General features: G+C 40.7%; 1 protein-coding gene across 3 annotated transcripts in view; it reads left to right on the top strand.

The window, feature by feature from the left end:
- Positions 1–20,043, top strand: part of USP6NL (USP6 N-terminal like) — a 143,795-nt gene extending 123,752 nt beyond the window's left edge. For all 3 annotated transcript variants that reach the window (XM_060006035.1, XM_060006036.1, XM_060006034.1), the window contains 5 exons: positions 2,937–3,031; positions 3,689–3,754; positions 3,847–3,946; positions 6,442–6,594; positions 16,118–20,043. In XM_060006035.1, coding sequence (XP_059862018.1) covers positions 2,937–3,031; positions 3,689–3,754; positions 3,847–3,946; positions 6,442–6,594; positions 16,118–17,535 — 1,832 coding nt within the window. In that variant the 3' untranslated portion in view covers positions 17,536–20,043. The remainder of the gene's footprint in view (positions 1–2,936; positions 3,032–3,688; positions 3,755–3,846; positions 3,947–6,441; positions 6,595–16,117) is intronic.
- Positions 20,044–21,908: the final 1,865 nt, after the last annotated feature.

The raw sequence follows: 21,908 nt of genomic DNA, 5'->3' as shown, positions 1-21,908 counted from the left end.
AAACCCCATAGTTGATCATCAGCAACAAACAAGGGAGGGAGAAAAAGGCAAATTCAAACAAAGTCAGACTTTGGAAGATGATCGGTAGGGTTAAGTACAAAAAAATGTTTAGGGGCTTCTTTAATTCATTAGTGTTTGTTACTAGTTTCTCATTTAATTCTTCTCTATTTCTAAACTTTTCTGTTCACGTTTATATTCCTTCGTGTTTACTACAAAGTATACTGTTGACATTTTAAAACTCTTTCCTTACTTGGCCCAGTCAGGAGAAACTAATTTAGGTTTAGAAGAATTTAGGAAAAACTGAATTATTGAGAGCTTTTGTTCAGAACTTTTGGACAGTCGTGCATTCAGTGAGATGTCTCCTATTGACTGGATGTTGTGATGTCTGCTTCTTTGTCAAAGAGTATTAATTGAGAAATGACACTTAGGTGTTTAAAGGAAAGGTACACCATAATTAAGTAGTTTTGTATTTCATGTGTGTGTTTCAGTTGTTTCAGCCGTAAAGTTGAGTCCATTTTACAGTAAAAAGGCTGATAACATATTCTGGCCACTTTATTATTTAATATTTCAAAACTTGCATAATTTTTTGGTTTTCAAGTTAGAAGGAGGTTTTTAATAACGTTCTCGTTATATTTGCCAAGCATATGCAGTAAACTTTACTTGCGAGAGTTTGGATTGCAGCTTCTCTTGGAAATGAAAGTGGCATTTGTCCGTATAATGCAAAATTATTTTCCCAGTGCCACTGCGTGTGATAATACTAAATTAAAAACAATTTTAACACTAATCACTCTGAGAATGGACCATCTTAGTTCTGTTTGTGAATGTTAAAGCTTTACGTGGTAGGGAACCTGCCACATCTTAAAGTAATATTTTAAATTTTCAAAAGTATGACCTTCCATAGACTATAGTTTATTAAATCTCACATTCTTACCATGTGGTTATTGTGGGGGCATTGTGTGTGTGTGTGTGTGTGTGTGTGTGTGTCTGTCTCTCTGTCTGTCTGTCTGTCTGTTTCTCCCTCAGTGTTCCCTGTGAATCTTTTAAAAAATAAATACTATCTGCATGATAACTGTTTCTGGTCACTTTGCATCCCATAAAGAGACTCCAGTAGTAAGACACATTATATTGAGCTGCCATCCAATAGACAGTATCATTTCAAAAGACATCTTGAAGAAGAATAACTCTTCTTTATCAGTCTTCATTTTGCTTTACCCTGAGATGGTGTTGCTGATATATCTTGAAGTACAGTGGAATGTTACGGTTTAAGTAGTATGTAATTATGTGGAATACCGCCCAATTTTAGAAAATTCATTCTTTTAAACAAACCTGATAGCTTGCTTTCAGTAATTATTGTCACCAGTCTAATCTATAAAGCAGTATTAATTTTACTATCCTAACATTTACATTACCAAAGCAGTTTAGGTCATTATTATGGGTAGGTTTGTACTTAGAGGTATTTGTTTCAGGGTCTGCCTGTGAAATTATGTAACTGAAGGTTGCCTCAGTTCTTTGCATTTCCTGTATGACAGTGGTATCACTTACAAATGTGTAGAATAAAGTGAGGGCTGAAGAAAGTGAGATTTGAAACATCAAGTCTGGGACGCCACTGAAAAGTGAAGCAGAGTCGGGTATCTTAGCACCCTTGGGCACTTGTGTATTACTGAAGGGATTGCCTTTTTCAAAATCAGACTTTTTATTGAAATTCTTCCAACTCCCATTCCTATCAAATTGACCATGAAAGTGGCACAGAAAGAGAGACATGGATTTTTTATGGACTCACTTCACTGGACAGTGTTACGAAGGGAGGAAGTTGCTGTCTGGGAAGTTCTACACGCGCCTTAGAAAGCGGAGAATTAGCTAAGAAGTAGCCCTTCCCTGAAGATTATAAAGCTGTGTTTCCCAGCAGTGTGTTCTTTGGGTTCTTGGAGGGACGTAGTTTCACTTTTTGGAAACAGGTGTGCTGTGCGGAAAAATGGACTCCAAGAGCCAGTAAGGCTGGGAGATGAGCTAAACGAAGAAAACCAGGTTTCTTTAGTCCATAAAGCAACTTAGAAACATTCAGAAGTTCATATGCCTCGTGAACATAGGCAAGAAGGGTACATATAACACACAGTATTTCTCCTGGATTCTTTCAAAAACAGAACATTTAGTAACATCTTTTGAAGTTAAGTAGAACCCAGGTTGGAAAACACTAATGTGGATAAATGATAAATTCATTGTGTGTGCATCCTTTTTAACAGATTATATAGAATATCTGAAAGGAAATTTTTGAATGAAAATAGATGTAAAGTTCCATGACTTAAATACACAAAATGAATACTAACTTCCCATTTACAGTTACTTCCTAGAAATCTTATAGATTATATTGTATAATCAGTTGGGATAGAATATATTAACATCGATCATATAGTGGCTGTATGTTTTAGATGATGTTAAGTATCACTTATAGAAAGGATTAAAAAGTGATAATAACCTTGGTATGGTATTGGAGTAAGCCTGAAAAGGGTAATAAAATGTTTGTTATGTAATGTATTAATGGTAAAACAAAATAAATAATCAAGATTAGAATAACTTATAAAAATGTGTACATATAAGACATGACCCAGTACTTCAAGGGAACAGATAATTTTGATAAATGGCCTCAGTTTCCGTTTTTTCTTAGTTTCCCTTTTAATTCAGAAATATTCTGTCCTCTTTTATACTTTTACAAGGATATAGGAGATCCTTAGCAAACACATACTAGACTGTAAGTTTCATTAACCAATGCTTATACACAATTGTTTCCTTGGAGGGGAGGAAAAATATTGGGGTGATTACTGGATTCGTTGTTCTTGTTGTTGTTGACAGTTAAAAGATGAAAGAAGTATGTTGCACTTTAAAATAGAGATTTCTGTTGGTATTGTTTATGAAGTATTGTTTTTATGTTTATATTCTAGGATTTTTTGTCCATGGTTTTCCCAAACTCTTGAGGTTTCAAGAACATCATGAAAAAATACTGAATAAATTTTTGTCCAAGCTTAAGCAGCACTTGGTAGGTAGATGTGACATTGACTTACACCCACCTACACCAAGAATAAAGCTAGAGGACTTGAGTGCAGCCATTGGTCCCAATTACCCTATTGATTTATAGTCTTGTCCATGTCATCTACTGAGCAGTTGCAATTCCCAGTTGTTCAGAGGACGTTAGATTTGTGAAATTTAGTATGGATGAACTATCACAGCCCTAACTCATAGGATCAAACTTTGAAGCTGATATATACGAACAATATAGTTTTTAAGGATGTGTGATTTCTCAGTGATTTGGGAGGTTTTTTAATCACACTGAAGTATTTTAAGAGTCCTACAAACTCATCCTCAGTGAACCATATACATGCTGTCCTGTAAAACACAGTAATTTAGTAAAGCAAGGATACATCCCTTTAGAATATATTAAAGAGAAGCAAAGTGTTGTATTACAGTCCTATCTTATGAAGGGTTTATTCTCAGGGTGATTTTCAAAAGTAAAATTGAGGGAGAAGAGGGAGTCAGGAGAGAAGAAGTGGAACTACTCCAGCACGAAAGAGATTTGTAATGAATGGTTTTGTTTAGCTGTGACAGCTACCTCCAAAAACCTGCCTAACTTTTAGTATTATATTGTCATATTTTGTGTGCTGCAATCCAGAAGTTGTGAAGTCTTTGTTTTTTCCAGGATTCTCAAGAAATCTACACAAGTTTTTACACAATGAAATGGTTTTTTCAATGTTTCCTTGATCGGGTGAGTATTTATTTACAAAGCCCAATGATAAAATTACAAATTCCAGCCAAGGGCAAACTGTTAATCTTATTTCTGTTTTGTTTTAATTGTAGACTCCCTTTACACTAAACCTCAGAATATGGGACATCTATATCTTTGAAGGAGAACGAATTCTTACTGCTATGTCTTACACAATCTTAAAATTACACAGAAGTAAGAAAATGTTTTAATTATAAAGATTTCACAAAAACCTAGCCTTGTTTTAACTTTGATTTCTCATTACCCACCCAGATTCAAATTCATTTTCTTTCAGTAATGAGTTTAAAAAATTCTTGGGAATCAGTGAAATTATCTTCAGTTGGCACTTTACTTTCATTGGTTCTTCCTCATGACCAGAAGCTTACTACATTGGAAAACGTCTTTGATTTTTTTCTCTATGTCATTTTCATCTTCACACTTCAGTAGAATGCAGTGTATATGTTTCACTAATAATAATATTCTTGTTAGTTATTTGTTTCCAGGGGGGATCCCTTATTTCTTTTCATTGGTCGGAATCTCAGGTTTGTAGTAGGAAAAGGGAGAGACTAAAGAAGCCAGGCCCCTTAGCTAAAAGGGCTAGTGAGGACGTTTTCCTTTACTGTGTCCTTCACCCAGGAAAAAAGCATCCAGCCCCACGCCGTAGACCAGAGTTGGGGAACCTCCAGCTCATCTCCCTGTTTGGCTGCTTTGCGGCCTCTGAAGCAAGTACAGTCCATGTCCACAGTTGCCCAAATGTAACGCAAGGCTTTTAAAAGCCTTCAATTGCAATATTTCAAGGGCTCTGTATATTTGATATGCCGTGCCTTAAGTCAAGGAATTCCTTAAGTCAAGGAATGAGAGTTTCTCTTTATGAATATGAAGAACGTTTTTTGTCTTAAAGTCTCAACCCAACCTTAAAACTTTGGTGACTCGTCTTGTAACAATGCAGAGAAGAGAGTCACTGGAAGCTTTGGAACCTCACACAACACTTCCAGCCTAGGGCACAGCCTAGGTTCACGTTCACTGTATACTCTGCATCCTATCTTGAATGATCATCTCTTCAGTTGCCCCCATAACTTATAAGCTAATTGAGTGCTTGGGGTCATGTTTTATAGTTTTTCTCCCTGCTGTGCTTGGCTTTGTTCTAAGAATGTGTTAGGTGCTTTGATATGAGATTGCTTACTTGAAAAGCGTGGCCTTCAGGAGCATCAGATTATCCAAATTCTATGTTGGAATGAAACTTTGAAATCACGACTGTATACTTTACTCTGAAAGAAGAGGATTCAGAAGTGTTGTGGTCCATTTCCCTCCCTCCCCCAACACGCAAACCACAACACCAAGATGAAACAATTTGGCAATGAATTATCTCCCAAGACTCAGGGTCTATCGTAACCACAGGAAATCAATCAATCAGTCTCTCCTCTCACCCCCTTTACTTCTTTTCTCTCTTTCTAGATTATGAACTGACAAAAATGTAGAGCAAAAGTATACTCTTAGTATACTAAACATCATTAGTTTACATTAGTTAGTTTAAACATTATTAGTTTAATGTTCCCTAAGCAGTGAGAAAGTAAAAACATGATGTTATATTTCCCTGTAGCTGTCTTCCTCCTCTTAAATTATGTTTTACTTCAGACTCTTACTTAACTTTGACAAGTAAAAAGTTTCTCTACCTTTTGTAAATAAACTTTAAGCATAACAGTTAGTTTATATCCTACCATGTCATTAGATTAAATAAGCTGTGGAAAACCTTTGTCTGCTGCTGTGTATTTTTTCTTGTTAGGAAGACACAGCTCAAGGACTTTCATGAAGTTCCTTCACCATATAAACCTTCAAAATCTGGACCAATAGTTAGCTGAAGCTCGTAAGATTTTTTTCTTGTTTTTTTCCCTGATGGCCTTACCAATATTTAGAGACATTGTTACTAATTAAAAAAAAAAAAAAAATCACACAGTGATTTTAAACAGTAAAAAAAAATTAGAAGCAACCTAAATGCCCAATATTAGAAGACCAATTAAGTAAAGTATAGAGCGTACAATACAATGGACTCTTATATAGTTAATGATGGTGGTATAAAATGTTTGTTGAAGTGAGAGGTATCAGTGATGTACGCCATCGAGTGGGGGAAAAACAAGGAGGTGAATAACATGGAGAGTATCATTTATTTTTGTAAATTGATACACATGTACATACATCTGCTTGTAGGTCATTGGCTAGTGGATCTTAGCTGATTTTTACTTTCTGCTTTGTATCTGTAATTTGAATTTTTTCATAAGTAGAAATACAAATAAAATTAATAATCCAGATTTTTGAGAAATTCTGAGACAGTTAAAATACAGGCCTAGAAGTGGATGTGCCTATAACAGTTGGAGCTCCGTATCAGTGAAACAGAAAGCGCACATGTCATCCTGGGTGGCTCTGGGGGAATATTAATACCCAGGTCCGGTTATTCTTACACCAACGAGAACGTATTTAGCAGCATTCGCCTCTCCCCAAGCCCCCAGGAGTACCTGCTTTTCTCTGTGACTGCTTTAATATCAGAAAAGATGTTCGTCTTACTCAGTTTCGGTGAAATTCACAAGGCCATGTATAAATTGTATGCTGTGCCCTTTTAAAAACATACATCACAATAGAATACATTATATTCTCAACCTAAAGTAGCTGTTGTTTACCTTTTCCTCCTTTCTCAGAACATCTTATGAAATTGTCTATGGAAGAACTTGTGGAATTTCTTCAGGAGACCTTGGCAAAGGATTTTTTCTTCGAAGACGACTTTGTAATAGAGCAGCTCCAGATTTCTATGGTAGAACTAAAGCGGGCAAAGTTAGACCTTCCAGAACCTGGTAAGGAAATAGCCAGACTCTTTATGTGTAACTTACAATTAAGATTGGAAGACACGGTGCAGTTAACATGGGCCATTTCTGTTTGAAAACAGCAGCATACTTGTGATGACATCATGTAAATCAGATTTCTTAAAATCTTCGATTTTAAGAAAAATTGAATAAACACATTAATTAAATCTGCCTCTCTTAATAGAGTCCCTACTTAAATTTAGGAAGTTTGATATACAAATAATGTTATTTCAACAGAAGTGACCATGGTGCTTTAAGCTACCATAACAGTAAGCGCTTTTTACTTTCGTCATCTCGTTTTGTGGAACCATACGCAGTAACAGAGCAAGTAAAAGTCCCATTTTCTAGAAGAGGAAACTGATACTAAAATGCTAACTCTGAAGCTGCAGAACCTGCAGACACAGCATTACTGCTGCCACTAGAGTCAGAGTTTCCTGACTGCTGATCCAGGGCTCTTGGCAGTATGTTGCAGTATATATATATATATATATATATATTTTTTTTTTTTTTTTTTTTTTTTTTTTTTTTTTTGCGGTACGCGGGCCTCTCACTGCTGTGGCCTCTCCCGTCGCGGAGCACAGGCTCCGGATGCGCAGGCCCAGCGGCCATGGCTCACGGGCCCAGCTGCTCCGCGGCACGCAGGATCCCCCCGGACCGGGGCATGAGCCCGTGTCCCCTGCATTGGCAGGCGGAGTCCCAACCACTGTGCCACCAGGGAAGCCCTAAATAATATATTTTATTCATTTATTTCAAAACATCTTCCAGGACCACCTGTTAGGTTTTCTGCTAGGTGCTCTGTTGGGGATTTAACTGAAAAGAATGACGTGCTTCTTGCTCTCAGGGTGCACGGAGGAGAGACAGAATTTACACAATAATAGAGTGTGAATAGGGTCATAATAGAGCTAGAAACAGGATAAATGGGGGAAGATGGTTGGAGGGTGATACCGGGTGAGTGGAAGAGAAAAAAAGAAAATGTGGAGAGAGCACAGTAGAAAGAAGTTTTAAGAGCACACCTTCGCTGAAAACCGAGATGCTCTGCTTTTAGTTATTTAATTGCAAGGGGTCTAATCCGTGTTCTCTGAGGTTTGTTCTGGGTCTTCAGGATTCACTAGAAAACAAGCCGTCACAGCAATAATGGAGTGTGGGGCTGGGCCCTGTGAGACCATCACCTGTGCTCTGGAAGGTCACCCCTCCCTGGTGCAGTGTGATGATGTCCCTTTTCTACTAATCCTTTCCTGTAGCAGGGAATGCATTTGGAACAGCAGTTATTAACTATATTCTTGCTATTTCAACATTTATTTTTAAATGTCTTGCCTACTTTTAAAAAGAGTTTAAGACAAGTTTTAGTAAAAGACACATAAAGAAAAAAATATATGTATGTAATAGAACTATTTGAACATGAGAATAAAATCTCAAAACCTGTATAATGGAATGGGATGATTTAGCATCTAACTAGCAGCTAGTATGTATTGAATGCTTGCTGTCTGCCACATACCACACGCACTGTCTCATTTAATCCTTAAAATAACTCTAAGAAAAAGTACTCGTCCTCATTTTACACATGAGGAAACCTGGTAGCAGTCGTTCGTAAGATCTTTTACTAGGAAGTGGTAGAAAGGGGATGGAGAGTAGTGTGGGGATAAAAGGAGAGGGGTGGATAAATAACAACAGGAACACTGGTTGATGTTGCTCTGCTCATGCTGGCGGTTAAGGGGGAACGTGGTGAGGGGGCTCCGCACCACCCGGGCCTCTGACCCGGTCCACCCTGCTGAGTGCACACGGCTTGGCTTAAGCCTTGTCTCCTTCCTGAAGACTCGGCCAGTCCCCCACCTCCCCAAAGCCACAGAGTTTGGTCACCGGTATTTTGTGCTGGAAACGTGCGTGCCCCGTGTGTGCATCTGTCCCCACACTCACTGGGCGTCACCCCCGTGCCAGTTAGTTTGATGTCTGCACTAGACAGTAGGTTCCTGGAGGACCGTGACCGTGTCTTCGTGTCTCCAGCACCTAGGGCAGTGCCTGGCATAGAGTAGGCATTCAATCGATATTTTTTAATGAACAAATGAAGCTATAATGTATTTTTTAGGATATAAAAACCTATCGTCTACAAAAGGTTAGTGGGAGGCAGTTTTTGGAGGTGATGGAATCTTTCTGTATCTCGATTGCACACGCAGACAAGTCAGTTTAGTTATGTGTTCTGTCTCAAGTTTTGAGGGTTTGAGTGCGTTTTCACTTCTATTTGTTTGTATAGTGGAAACTGATGTTACACATGCACAGCAGTTTGTACTGTGTTTGTGACTTGAAACCCTAGGAAACACACAGCACAGGTTTTAAAAATTATTTCACAGAGATCTATTTAATTTATGTGGCATTAAAATAGGTTTATAAAAATAAATGTGTTAAATAATTATGTCCTTTCAGCTTCCCTTATCTTTCAAGTTTAATCTGTTAGAAAGGAAGTCCAGCCTATGAGCCTAACTACAATAAGTTTTTTTGATTTTTTGAAACTATCATAGCTATAATTTTGAAAGCATACTGTATTTCTTTTGATCACCTTGTTGAAAGCTGTAATAGTGTTTGAATTGTATATTCTTCTGGCTTATAGTACATTAAACAGAAATGAAACTGCTCTGTTTTTCAGATATAAATTTGAAATCAGTAATTTTGTGACAATATTTGAAACCTCAAATGGACTTAATTAATCTGGAAAAAGGAATAAGATGATTCTGTCCCAGAAAAATTTTCCTGACAGTGGTCCCCACCATTTATAACTGAAAACTTTTAGAACAGTCAGAGTACATGTATTCTGTTGCTGAAGTTTAAAAGTAGAAAGTTGCTCACAGGGAAGAGCATTGAGAGCACTTTCCTGTAATTACGTATCCTTGGGCGAAGAAAGCTGCTCAGGTCTTCGGAGGCAGTCTGTGAGACTTGTAGTTGCGTGTGGTGTCCACTGGGTGGTGACAGAGACCTGAGTAAGATCAGAGATGGACCAGCCCAAAGGGGCTTGAGACTCTCCCGTATTTCTTTAGGGATGCTTAGGAGTATTCTTTTCGGTGGCTTTTCTTTCTTATTTTTTTTTTTCAAGGAAAAAACTTATTTAAGAAAAAATAATAAGCATTTTTGCGTTTATCCTGAAATATATCAAGCTGTAGTTCCTTTTTTTTTTTGAGCAGAGTAGTCTAATTGTTGGCACTGGCATAAAAATACTCACCATTCACATAATGGAACGCTAGTGAAAAATATCATTTAAACTCCTGGTTTTCAGGGGAAAATGTGCATAATAAATATTAGTACTTATTGCCTGTTTATAGCTATCTCTTTTGACATCAGTTATGCTTGAATCTTTTAGTTACACTCAGTTGCTTAGGGGTGAAAGGAGATACTTAAACCAAACAAAGGCCAAGTATAGTGGTGTGTGTTTTGGGGGACAGGTAGTTCGAGGAGGTTAAGGTGAATCTATGAAGAGATTGTACAAGAATGTTTAATGCTTATTTGGATCTACTTTTGTGGGAAAGGGCAAGGGATATTCATTAGCATATGAAAATATGACGATGGCATACGTACTTCTTGGAGGGTCTGCCTAGTATGGCTTCAGCTCAGGGAAAGTTGAATAACTAATCTTCACGGAAGAATCGCCTTGCAACGAGGTTGGGTAGATTTTTTTCTTGATTTTGTACTTACACACAGAGGTCAGCTCCCCCAGGCGCAGGGCCCTTGGGTTTTGGTGCTGTGGTTGCCGAGACTCAGCCTTGCTCAGTTTTTGAGAAACAGGAACAGGTCCCTGCTCAGACACACGGGCCCCAGCGGCCTCGGGGGGTGGGGGTGGGGCGATGCTCCACCGTGCCCACACCCCCCCCCCCCTGCCCTGCTGCCCTCCACACTCCTCCCTTCTGTCTCCCGTCCTCTCCCTCCCCTCCTCCTCCCCCCTCTTTCTCTCTTTTCCCCTCTGGTCCCTCCTTCCCACCCTATTCTCACTCCTCTTGAGAGACAGCCCTTCCCATGGTCACGGTGGCCCTGAGGACCCTTAGAGATGCCAACAGCAAGTGCACATTTGCTCGCTCTTGAATCACCGAGGAGCTGCGCTGTTCAGAGGGGTTGGGTCACTTACAGGAATAAACTGGACGTGGCAGAGTCCGTGTGTCATCAGTCAGCAACTGCTGGTGGCCCTACCCTGCTCCCCGGTCCCAGGTCACTATGGACAGTAGGTGTAGCCTGGCACTGTTCCCAGCACTGCGGCCCGGCCCTGGCACCGGGGAATAAGCTTACCCTTACCAAGCAAGGCCTCCTTGCCTAACTTGCATTACTGTCCTTAAAATTGGGAGGAATTAGGTTTCTTAAGCACTTCCATTTTAGAGAGCTCCTTCTTATATCCTTGTCTGCTGCCTTTTTCAAATTACTTTCCTTTCTTCCATGCTTATTGATAATCTTTATGGGGGCAAAGAGGCCATATCCTCTAAATGTCTTTGTACAGTCGAGGTATTCACCATGCACCTCTTACAGAATCCTAGTTCCTAGTGAGAGATTGACATTCAGAAATTAATTAAGACGCAATGTCCTTTTGTCTGCACTGGATTTTTTTTTTTTCTCCAAACCCTGCTATATCTAGTTTCATAGCTACATAGATCTTGGGTATTTATAACCGTTATGTTTTGGTACTATTTGAATGGTATATCGTTACTCTAATAAGATTAATTACATTTGAATGAGTGGACATTTTGTCAAAACCTTACCTGTAATTCTGTTAATATTTTAGATGCTATAGGAAGGTCTGCAAAATAAGTAAGACTGCACTTTAAGTAGGCTATCTTCTGCTAAGGTGAAAGGGAAATGTATTATGGGCTACCATGAAAGAACTTTAAGAAGCTGCTTTTTTGATATTTTAGAACAGTCACAGATTTTTTTTTTCCCGGTGTGGATTTTGGCCTCTTGACCATTAAGTAAATGGAACATGCTAAAATTTTCTTTTAATTCTAATATAATGTGTAGATGCCTAGAATATTAATGTCTCTTCCTTAGAGAAATTCGTGTATTGACTTGAATATAAAGTAGTGTTAAGTGTAAGGTGAGTACTTTTCTTACCCATTATATTGAAAAATTAAAACTCCCTTGTATGGATGACACGTACCTTTCCATTTTGTTTCAGGCATGAAATTACCACCTCAGTCCATTACTTCCTTCTCACTTTTTTATTCCTTCTCCTGAGAAATATGTGCCTTATTTTTGTAATCCTGCCTTTTACCCTGTGTCCTATTAGTCTTTACTGATACGGACCTTTTATGTATCCAAAGGATTTCAGGATGGAAGTCTATGGACAATAGAATACAGGAACAGGACGTGATGTTCAGTTTTCTCCCCTAGTACCTCTTCCCCCTCACGTTCTCTCTCCCACCACCACTGTAAAGTGTTCTTAAAAAATTTCTTCCATTGCATCAGTCCCTTATTAAACCCCACTGTACTGCATTTCAGTTACTCCAAACCTAGAATATTGCTTAAATTCTGGGTACCACACTTACAAAGATGCCCTTTATCTTTATCAGCATCAGTAAGTAGCTACAGCTGAATGTCTGCGTTTCCATAGGAAATCACAAGAATCTGTGAAGTAACGGAACTCGAGTTACCCCTGTGGGTCTGTTACTGCCTGTGTCCACCCTCCACACTTATTGTGTTCAGTTATCTTTTTGACCTGGTTTTGTAAAATAATTTTTTTTTTCCGGTACGCAGGCCTCTCACTGTTGTGGCCTCTCCCGTTGTGGAGCACAGGCTCCGGACGCACAGGCTCAGCGGCCATGGCTCACGGGCCCAGCCGCTCCGCGGCACATGGGATCTTCCCGGACCGGAGCACAAACCCATGTCCCCTGCATCAGCAGGTGGACTCCCAACCACTGCGCCACCAGGGAAGCCCCTAAAATAAGTTTTAATTACTGTAGTTGGTTTCATTACATTGTTGACATTGAAAATGTCCTAGAACCATAAAAGCAGATGATCATAAATAATATGTGAAATATGTGACTTTTCACTAACAGGAAAAGCAATCCATAAAATTTGTGTTTAGTAAAAGCAAATCAGTTTTGAGGTTTAGGATGTAGACTGAAGGGTAGTGTCTTAGTCCGTGCGCGCTGCTACAACAAAAGCGCCACAGACAGTGGCTCAAACAACAGAATTGATTTTCTCATGATTCTGGAGGCTGGAAGTCCAAGATCAAGGTGAGGGCAGGGTTGGTTTCTTCTCCGCTTGGCTTTAGTTGCTACCTTCTCACTGTGTCTTCATGTGGTCCTCCCTCTGTGTGTTTCTCTGTCCACATCGCCTCTTCTTATACTGTCACCTGTCACGTTGGATGAGAGGCCCACTCCGCTGACCTCATTTAACCTTAGTCCCCTCTGTAAAGGCCTTATCTCCAAATGCAGTCACCTTCTGAGGTTCGGGGTGTTAGGGCTTCAACATAGGTATTCTGAGGGGGCACAATTCAGCTCATAACCAGGAGGTGGTTTTTAGACACAGACATTGCTGAGGAAGAGAAAAAGCAAACATCTATTCTCTGGTGACTCACCCCCTGCTCTGGTGCCCCATCCACCTCAGAGGACACAGGGTGTGTGGCTCTGTCCCAGGGCTACACGTGCCAGGCCCTGCCCAGCACGTCACTCACATTAATCAGGTACCGGCCTTTCCTTCCCTCGTCAATGTCACCCCCTCTGGTGTATTTGGGCAGGCGTGACAGCAGAAGGAGGTGGGTTGCCCGCGCAGGGTCCGGAACCCCCTGTCTGACTACTGCCTCTCCAGCTGGGCATTCCTCCTGCTCTGCCAGGGCCACTCCTCACCCCACTGTCGACCACAACTCAGAGGGACCCGTGGCTGCAGTCCCTGAGGTGGGGGGGGAGGAAAAACCCAGGAGACCCCTGCTCTCTTGGTGGCCCCGTCCGTTACTCCACTGTGGAAAGGGTGTGAGCACTAATTCCATCACGAGACTGCACGCTGTGACCTGATTACCTCCCAAACCCCATCTCTAAACACCATTACATGGAGGTGACGCTGGGGAGTTTCAACATGGATTTTAGGGGGACACAGACATTCAAACCATAGCAGATAGCTAACCCTCGAAAAACCTAATTTCAAGCAACTGTTTTCGTGACTTGTGAATTGATAAAGACTGAAACCCCAACGCAGGGTCTGGGCCGAGAGAAGCAGGTGAGGCTTCCGCTGATTGACGGTGTTCTAGGGAGAAGGCGTGCAACCTGCAGCAGCCGGGCAGCTTGAAATCTGTTCTTCCTTTTTTGTTTTTTTAATACCGCTGTGGAGAATTTTTAGAAACATTTAGAATGATTTCATGGGAAGTAGAGTGTTGGCGGCTCTCTGCAGGCTGCCGGGAGCCATCGAGTGGTGGGGACGTGGGACGGCTTGGAGGGCTCAGCGTGAGGATCTCTACAGCTGATCTGTCTGTCCCTGTAACGTGCGTCTTGCAGGCATGAATTAGCACTCTCTCCAGGAGCCACTGTTTTCCTTTTCTTTTTAATGGTTATGTTTTCCATCAGGTTTCCTACACACCAACCTGAAAAGGCTGATGTTATTATCTGATGGAATATCAATCGGCCAGTCCAGTTACTCTGTTGTGCGCTTAGAGAGTTGTCAGAGTGGAGGCAAAGAGAAAATTCCTGCATTCGGTTTTTCTATCATATCTTCCAGATAATTTGTGTTTGTTGCGGTTATTTTCTTACAGGAAAGAAGGAATTCATATGTTTCCTTGGGACTAAATGGATAGCTACTTGTAGAGCTGATAAAAACTTGGGGGACACCAGATAGATTTTAATTTTATTTTTATTGTTCGTTTTTTTGTTTTTTTGCGGTATGCGGGCCTCTCACTGCCGTGGCCTCCCCTGCCGTGGAGCACAGGCTCCGGACGCGCAGGCCAAGTGGCCATGGCCCATGGGCCCAGCCGCTCCGTGGCATGCGGGATCCTCCCGGACCGGGGCACGAACCCGCGTCCCCCGCACCGGCAGGCGGACTCTCAACCACTGCGCCACCAGGGAAGCCCCTTATTGTTCGTTTTTAACCTGATAGGCTGAATGACTACTTGTGAATATTCTGGACTAGGGCTGCATTTGCGTCAACTTTCTCACCTCAATTCCAGATATTTCATATGAGGCTAGTCAGGCTGAACTGGAATGCTCCAGACTATTTTACATGCAACATTCATAAACAAAGCTTTTCTCAATGACAAGCATTTTCAAGTTTGGGTTATCGCTTAAAATAGTCTGTCCATATATCATAAAACGTCTTTATTATAGAAAGATGCAAGAACCATGTTGATTATGCCAAGACCACTGAATCAGAAAAGCATAAAGTATCTTTAGCTCAATAATTCTTATTCTGGTAGCTTAACTATTTAAAGGATATCGCATTGCCATCATTCTCTACTCCCTCCCCTCCCAAAGAAAAGCTCATTGAATTATTTTAACATCTTAAAGAAAATTATGGTATGTGGGTAAATAATACAATTATCATCACCTAGACCGTAAGCTACATAAAAATGAGGTGGCGTCCGCCTGCTCACAGCTGGTGGACTCATGGCTTTCCTCAGGAAACATTTGTTAGGTGGGTGGGTGGCGGAGCATTTGAAGAGTGCAATGACTTATTTTTAAGTGAGAATATACGGTTTTGTAGTAATAGAAGACATAAAAAACATATGTCTTAAACCTTGGAATTTTTACAAGTGGAGTCTGTTGTTTTTTTTCAGGATGGTATTTAGTGGAGTCCATATTGTGGATCATTTTAAACACTGTTTACAAAATGCCCAAGTTATTGCATGTTCCTTTAAGTCCTCATTAATTTTCCCATGTTAGTTATTTAAAATGTAAAACCAAAAGTATCTAATATGATTTTCTTTTTTATTCTTTTTCCCTTTTTTTTGCATTTAAAGCAGGACCCTCTTAGAGTAGTAATTTGGAAATAGAGAATGCCGTCTCTTTGTATATGGTGGAAGGTACTTGAGAGAATAATAATAAGCTTTCTGGGGATAACTGGAGACCACAGTTGGTCATCAGTTAACTTTTAAACTTGGCAGACTGGCTTGAGGTTGTTAGGAACCATTTTACTGACATTCCAGAACTGTTTTAGTTGAGGTATGCTTAAGTGGAAGGAATGTAACGGTGAGACACTGAACTACTGACCTGCAGGATTGTTTTAGGGATAGAAATGAGAATATCAGCTTCTCATTCACGGTAAAGCAGGTAACTATCTTAACAAAATATAAGAATCATATGTTACATGATTGTATGATCCTTACTCATAAGGTTATAAAATTTTCCCATCTGCACATTGCATAAGACTGAGTTTTGGTATGCCTTAGTATGAATCTCTCTAAAACATGCTTCTCCTAAGCCACTAAAATTCTGTGTGTCTGTATGTATGTGCATGTGCTTGAGTGCACACATGAAAAGTAAGCAGTTATTCATGATATAGTTCTTATATTTGATACCATTTATTCATGCATGTATGTCAGTTATGAATTGATCTTTCCCTTTAGGTAAAGAGGATGAATTTCCAAAGAAACCTTTGGGACAACTTCCCCCTGAATCTCAATCAGCTGGCGTCAGTCACCTGAGCAACGGACAGAGAAGTGTGGGCAGGTCAAGTCCGCATCTGGACGGCAGGAGAGAGAGCGGCTCGTCACCTTACAAAGCCCACGAGCATTCCCCTCCCCATCAAAGTAGAACAGGTACCCCCGAGAGGGCGCGGCAGCTGCGGCGGAAGTCGGTGGACGAGGAGACTAAAAAGCTTAAAGATGAGGTGGATTTTCAAAGGAGACTTCCATCGGGTCCACAGGACAATTCCAGGCAGTATAACCACGCAACCGCTAACCAGAATAGCAACGCCACTTCACACATCAGGAAGGAGTTTGTGCCCAAATGGAATAAGCCGTCAGATATCTCAGCTATTGAGAAAACCGCCAAGTATGCCATTGAAGGCCGAAGTCGGGCTGCACACCCCACGCCGAGAGTCACCGTCCCCGGTTCCGCTGATCCGTGGGCCCCCAGCGTCAGGCAGAAGGTGAAGGTTCTGGATGCGGACGAAGGGAAGCGTGGCTCCACAGCCTCGCAGTATGACAACGTACCCGGGGATGGAGCCAGCGCGGCCCTGGAGCAGGCGCTGGAGAGGGCACGCTCCCAGAGCCCCAGGGGCGCGGCCTACCCTCACAGCCCAAGGAGGCACGCTGAGCCCAGCTCCAGTCCATCCAGAGCCCCGAACACGTTTACATTTAAATTACAGCCTCCGAGTTATGCAAAATATCCATCCCAGTTAGACGGGGAGGATCGAGGGACAGCACACCCCCCATCTTACAGTGACCCCCCCACTTACCAGGGCAGTTCTCCAAAGCGCATCCCTGCTGCTAACAGCAGCTTTGTGTCTCCACCGTTTCCCCACGGGACACCAGTGAATCCTTCCCGGAGACCTTACGGTTCTACTCTTTCGACTGATGTTTCTCCAGAGAAATCTTACAGCCGCGCAACTCCTCTGGTCCAGCCGTCCAGTCGAATAGAAGTTCTCCCTGTTGATATTGGTGCTGCGGGATATTCGGGCAATTCAGGGTCACCAAAGAATGGGAAATTCCTCCTTCCTCCAGTGGAATGTTTGCCAGATAATAACGGAAAATGGTCGGAAGTTGGTTACGCATTGAGACCGGAGATGCACGGACAGTCGTGGACTCGTGATGCCAACCGTAGCCACTTAAGCAGTTTACCCAAATACCCCACCTTTCAACACGTCCCCTATCAGGACCACACCCTCCCTGCAGTTTCAGTAGATAGTCCGGTGCGGTATCGAACTTCCCCAGCTCTGGAAGATGCCAGTTCATCTGGGTATCAGTATTCAGGGCCCTCACCCCCAGTATATCACTACAGGAATCGGGATGGACTCTCTATCCAGGAATCAGTATTGCTGTGAGAATTGATCTGTACTTGCTGCAGACGAGAGAATAGAAACCATATGAAACCTACATTGCTATGTTGATAATTGCCAAAGCAGTATTTTATACAGTGTGAACAACTCGCACAGTTCTCATGTATGTCGGTAATAAGAATATATGGAAGTGATTTCATCCCCACCTAGATGCTGCTTAAGATGAGCTTTTAACTTGCATCATCACTGAACCTGTTAAAAAGAATTTAACCTGGAAACATAGCAATAGTATTTAGGGATGCACGCACAGTTTCTCCAAAATCTGAATATTTGTACTCTGTTAGTCCATTCTATTTTGAGTAACGATACAAAGCACTGAAAAACTGTAGAATAGATATTTTAAGGCTATGTGTAGTGTACGTGTCTTTTAATAGATACTATATGCATCTACGCATACACGTTTGAACACAGAACTAAAGAAATGTTAAAAAAAAAAAACAACTACTTTTCATCTAGATCCATGGAATAATTTATTCTACTTCTTTTCCCTACCTTGTCTTTTGGTCATGTTTTTTTTCCCCCCTTATATTTTTAACGCAGGTCCTAAACTGACTTGAGGGTTTGCCCTGGCTTAATTCAGCATCTCACGGAATGCTCAGCTTTCTCGTTCAATTGCTCATTCAGTTTTCAATCTGAAGATTAAAGACATTGGAGAGAAAGGCTAACCACTTAATGGTGCTTAAAATCGGGGCAGTTTAATTTTATGACCAAAGGTGCAGCACGCAATGTATCCGTGTTCACCAAGACATCAGCTTTCGTGCGTCTGTGCCCTTTTTTCTGGTCTGACCCTCGCAAAGCTCAGAGCAGAGTGTTCCTTGCCAGATGCCCAGGAAGTACACACAGCCCTCCGGCGGATGCCAGCAGGAGAAGCTGCAAGTTACTGATCATCAAGCACTCACACGGGGCAGCAGAACAAATTCCTTTACATTCATTTGAAAGCAAGATAAACAATATGGTTACTTCTTACTTCTGCCCCTTAAATTACTGTGGAGTCTCCCCGCAAAGGGCCCCGGGGTGGCATTTACATGATCTTTTCCTGGCCCTCTTCTTTAAAGAATGTAGTCAGTGAATATTGCTGCTCGTAGGCCGTTAAATTATCGCTGTGTAAAATTGTAAAAAATGATCCTAATTATTACTAGGAACTTCAGATTTTGGTGGGTTTTTTGTTGTTTTTTTTTAAATAGCGTGACTTTCATACTTTCAAAAGTCTTTTTTTTTTGTTGTTTGTTTCAGTGAAAAATTCAGGTTCATGGTAACAAATCAGCAATGTCTTTCAAAATCATCTGTTACACTACAATGACCAAAACACTGACCAAGTTTTGGGCACTCTAAGGAAGTATGCCTTTGGGTTTCACTGGAGAGCTTGTTTTCAACATTACTTTGATCCTATTAGAACAATAAGGAATAGAAAACCTAACATTGATGGTTCTTCTTGTTGCAAGTTGGGGCTTTAAGCTTTCAAGGTACAGAAGTATGTCTTTTAAAATGAGAGTAACATTTGTTTAGCTAGTGAATGTGACAATGTTTTTATGTATATAATGAGCCTAATATAATTTTAATCAACTTGGTAATGATGTTATTAAATGGCAAAACAAATGCAGTGTATTAGCAGCCAAACGCTGCACGGAAACTCCGATCCACCAGGCTCCTGGTTCAGATCATGTGGAAGCTTAGAAATAAATGTATATAAAATTGTAGCTGGGGATGTGAATTCCAATTTTAAACCATGATTCTGTGACTTGTAATAAACCAAGCTGTACAATTTAGTTTATGATAGCAGCATCAGAGCTGTTCCAAAATATATATATATATCAACAGTGGTAAATACTGTAGATTTATATATATATATATATATATATATATATGCAAAAAATATATGCACACACACTATTTTCTTATGTCACCTATGACTTTTTTATCTGTATACTTCTTTTGATGTGATTGTTTTTAACATGCTAAATAAGTATATTTTGTTTTGTGTCTTTTATGTGCTTTTTTCAGATGGCATCTCTGATTTTTCTAAAGCTAGTTCCTTTCTAACTGAGCAGATACTGCGTAGCGTTTGCCTACATGACTTTATATGTATCACAGTTGTATATGTTTTACTAATTTCCAGTAGTTCTGTATTTAGAACCGCATCACCTGCCCTTTATTTGATTTAATCAGCCATTGTTAATAGTGATAAGGTATTATTTTCAGTCTTCCCCGTTAGAAAATGTAGATCTGTTAGTTTTTCAAGTAGGAAAATATAACTCAGAGTCATTTTGCCACCGTACAATTTTACTCTTTCAAATTTATCTTTTAATAAAACATAAATAGTGAAATAAGGATAAAATATGAAATAACATTCATAAAGTAGGCGAAGTATATTTATAAAAAACATTTGGTGAGGATCTTCATGGTGCGGAGACTGATTTTGCTTTAACTACATGTACACGGGTAACTATTTTGCCACTATTAAGTCTTTTCTTCATAACAGTTTTGCCTAACACAGTAAGCACTTTGATATAGTTTTTATATTTTAATATTTAGTTTGAAAAGTTAAACTTAGACCCAGTGTCTCAAAGGGTTTTAAAACTTCGACTCTTTCAGGTGCTTATGTTGCTTACAGGATTTTTAAAATAGCTTTGAGAGCTGGGAGATAGCCATAGCTGTCAGATCAGACACCCTGGTATTGCAGGGGAGGAAAAAAATTCTTCTTCCTTCTGCCCTCTAGGTTCTCCACCCAGGCCCTGTAGATTGGACTGACAAAGGACAGACCAACGGGAGAAAAGCAACTGGAAGGTCATTAACACGTGCGTCCTGCATTCACGTGGTATCCGGTTATCAGTCAGTCAAAGGGAGGGTTAGCTTGGGGTCTCTCCACCCAACCTAGTCAAGGCAGGGGTGAGGGTGGTAAGGGGGAGAAAGGGCACTTACGGAAAAGCAGGTGACTTTCTGGAAAATAAATGGGCCTTAAGAGAGCAGGTGGGAGACATGATCGTCTGTGACGGGGTCTGGTGGGGCGCCAGAAGAGGAGGTTATAGAGTTGCCCCAGGAGGGGATTTAGGAGAGTTGTGTTCTTTGGGGGTGCGGGGGGGTGGCGCTCTGCTTTTAGGCAGATAAGGGATATCAGAAACTCAAATGCCTTCAGCTCAAAAATCGTTTTTATTGCCCAGTGGCATATTTTAGGGTAATAGATCGCGATACCCTTCACTGTCAATGACAGAATGTTTCTCAAAAGAAGGAAGAGAGATTCAGGTAATGGGGCATTTCCGGAGAAGAAAAATGGTTGTTTACAGGATGTGATGTGATTGTTTGAACTTTTTTTCATTTTAAGAAGATTCTTATACAAAATTTATGTCATACTCAGTGTCACTTTAACATGGAGTTTTATATTTGTTGTCATTTCAGATCTCTCCCTCAGGGCTCGTTATACTATAAGCACAAAAATGACGCCTAGTCAGTACTTTGCTAAGATCCGTTTTCTTTTCATTTTCATGATTAGAGAAAAGCATTCCATCTCCACAAATAGGGATTTATTCACAGAGGATCTACAGCTTAATCTTCTGGAAATACTATTCTCAGTTATCTTTATTTATTTATTTATTAGCATCTTTATTGGAGTATAATTGCTTTACAGTGGTGTGTTAGTTTCTGCTGTATAACAAAGTGAATCAGCTATACATATACATCCCCATATCCTCTCCCTCTTGCATCTCCCTCCCACCCTCCCTATCCCACCCCTCTAGGTGGTCACAAAGCACCAGCTGATCTCCCTGTGCTATGCGGCTGTTTCCCACCAGCTATCCATTTTACATTTGGTAGTGTATATAAGTCCATGCCACTCTCTCTCACTTCGTCCCTGCTCAGTTATCTTTTAGATTCACACCTTTGTTTTAGTATGCACTTGATTGTGGGTTAATTGAGACTATGGTTTTGGCAATCTGTTTCTTTGTTTTAATTGTCCTTTAATGGATTTTAAATTTCATTTCTTTTTTTTCTTTTTTTTTTTTTGCGGTATGCGGGCCTCTCACTGTTGTGGCCTCTCCCATTGCGGGGCACAGGCTCCGTGGCCATGGCTCACGGGCCTAGCCGCTCCGCGGCATGTGGAATCTTCCTGGACTGGGGCACGAACCCGTGTCCCCTGCATCGGCAGGCAGACTCTCAACCACTGCACCACCAGGGAAGCCCTAAATTTCATTTCTAATATTGATATTAACACTTACTGACCAGATGGTTTTAATAAGTCAGACTTTACTTTTATAATGACCTAAGGTATTGAGAATAGGAAGAAAGGGTTCCATTTAACATTTATGTATGAATTGTACTTTCAGAAGGATTTTCAGTTTCCATAAATCTAAGCATAATTGCCACCA

This window comes from Delphinus delphis, chromosome 2 (assembly GCF_949987515.2).
Source record: "Delphinus delphis chromosome 2, mDelDel1.2, whole genome shotgun sequence".
Lineage (NCBI taxonomy): Eukaryota > Metazoa > Chordata > Mammalia > Artiodactyla > Delphinidae > Delphinus > Delphinus delphis.
Note: the sequence above shows the minus strand (reverse complement) of the source record. Positions and strands in the feature narration are given on the sequence as shown.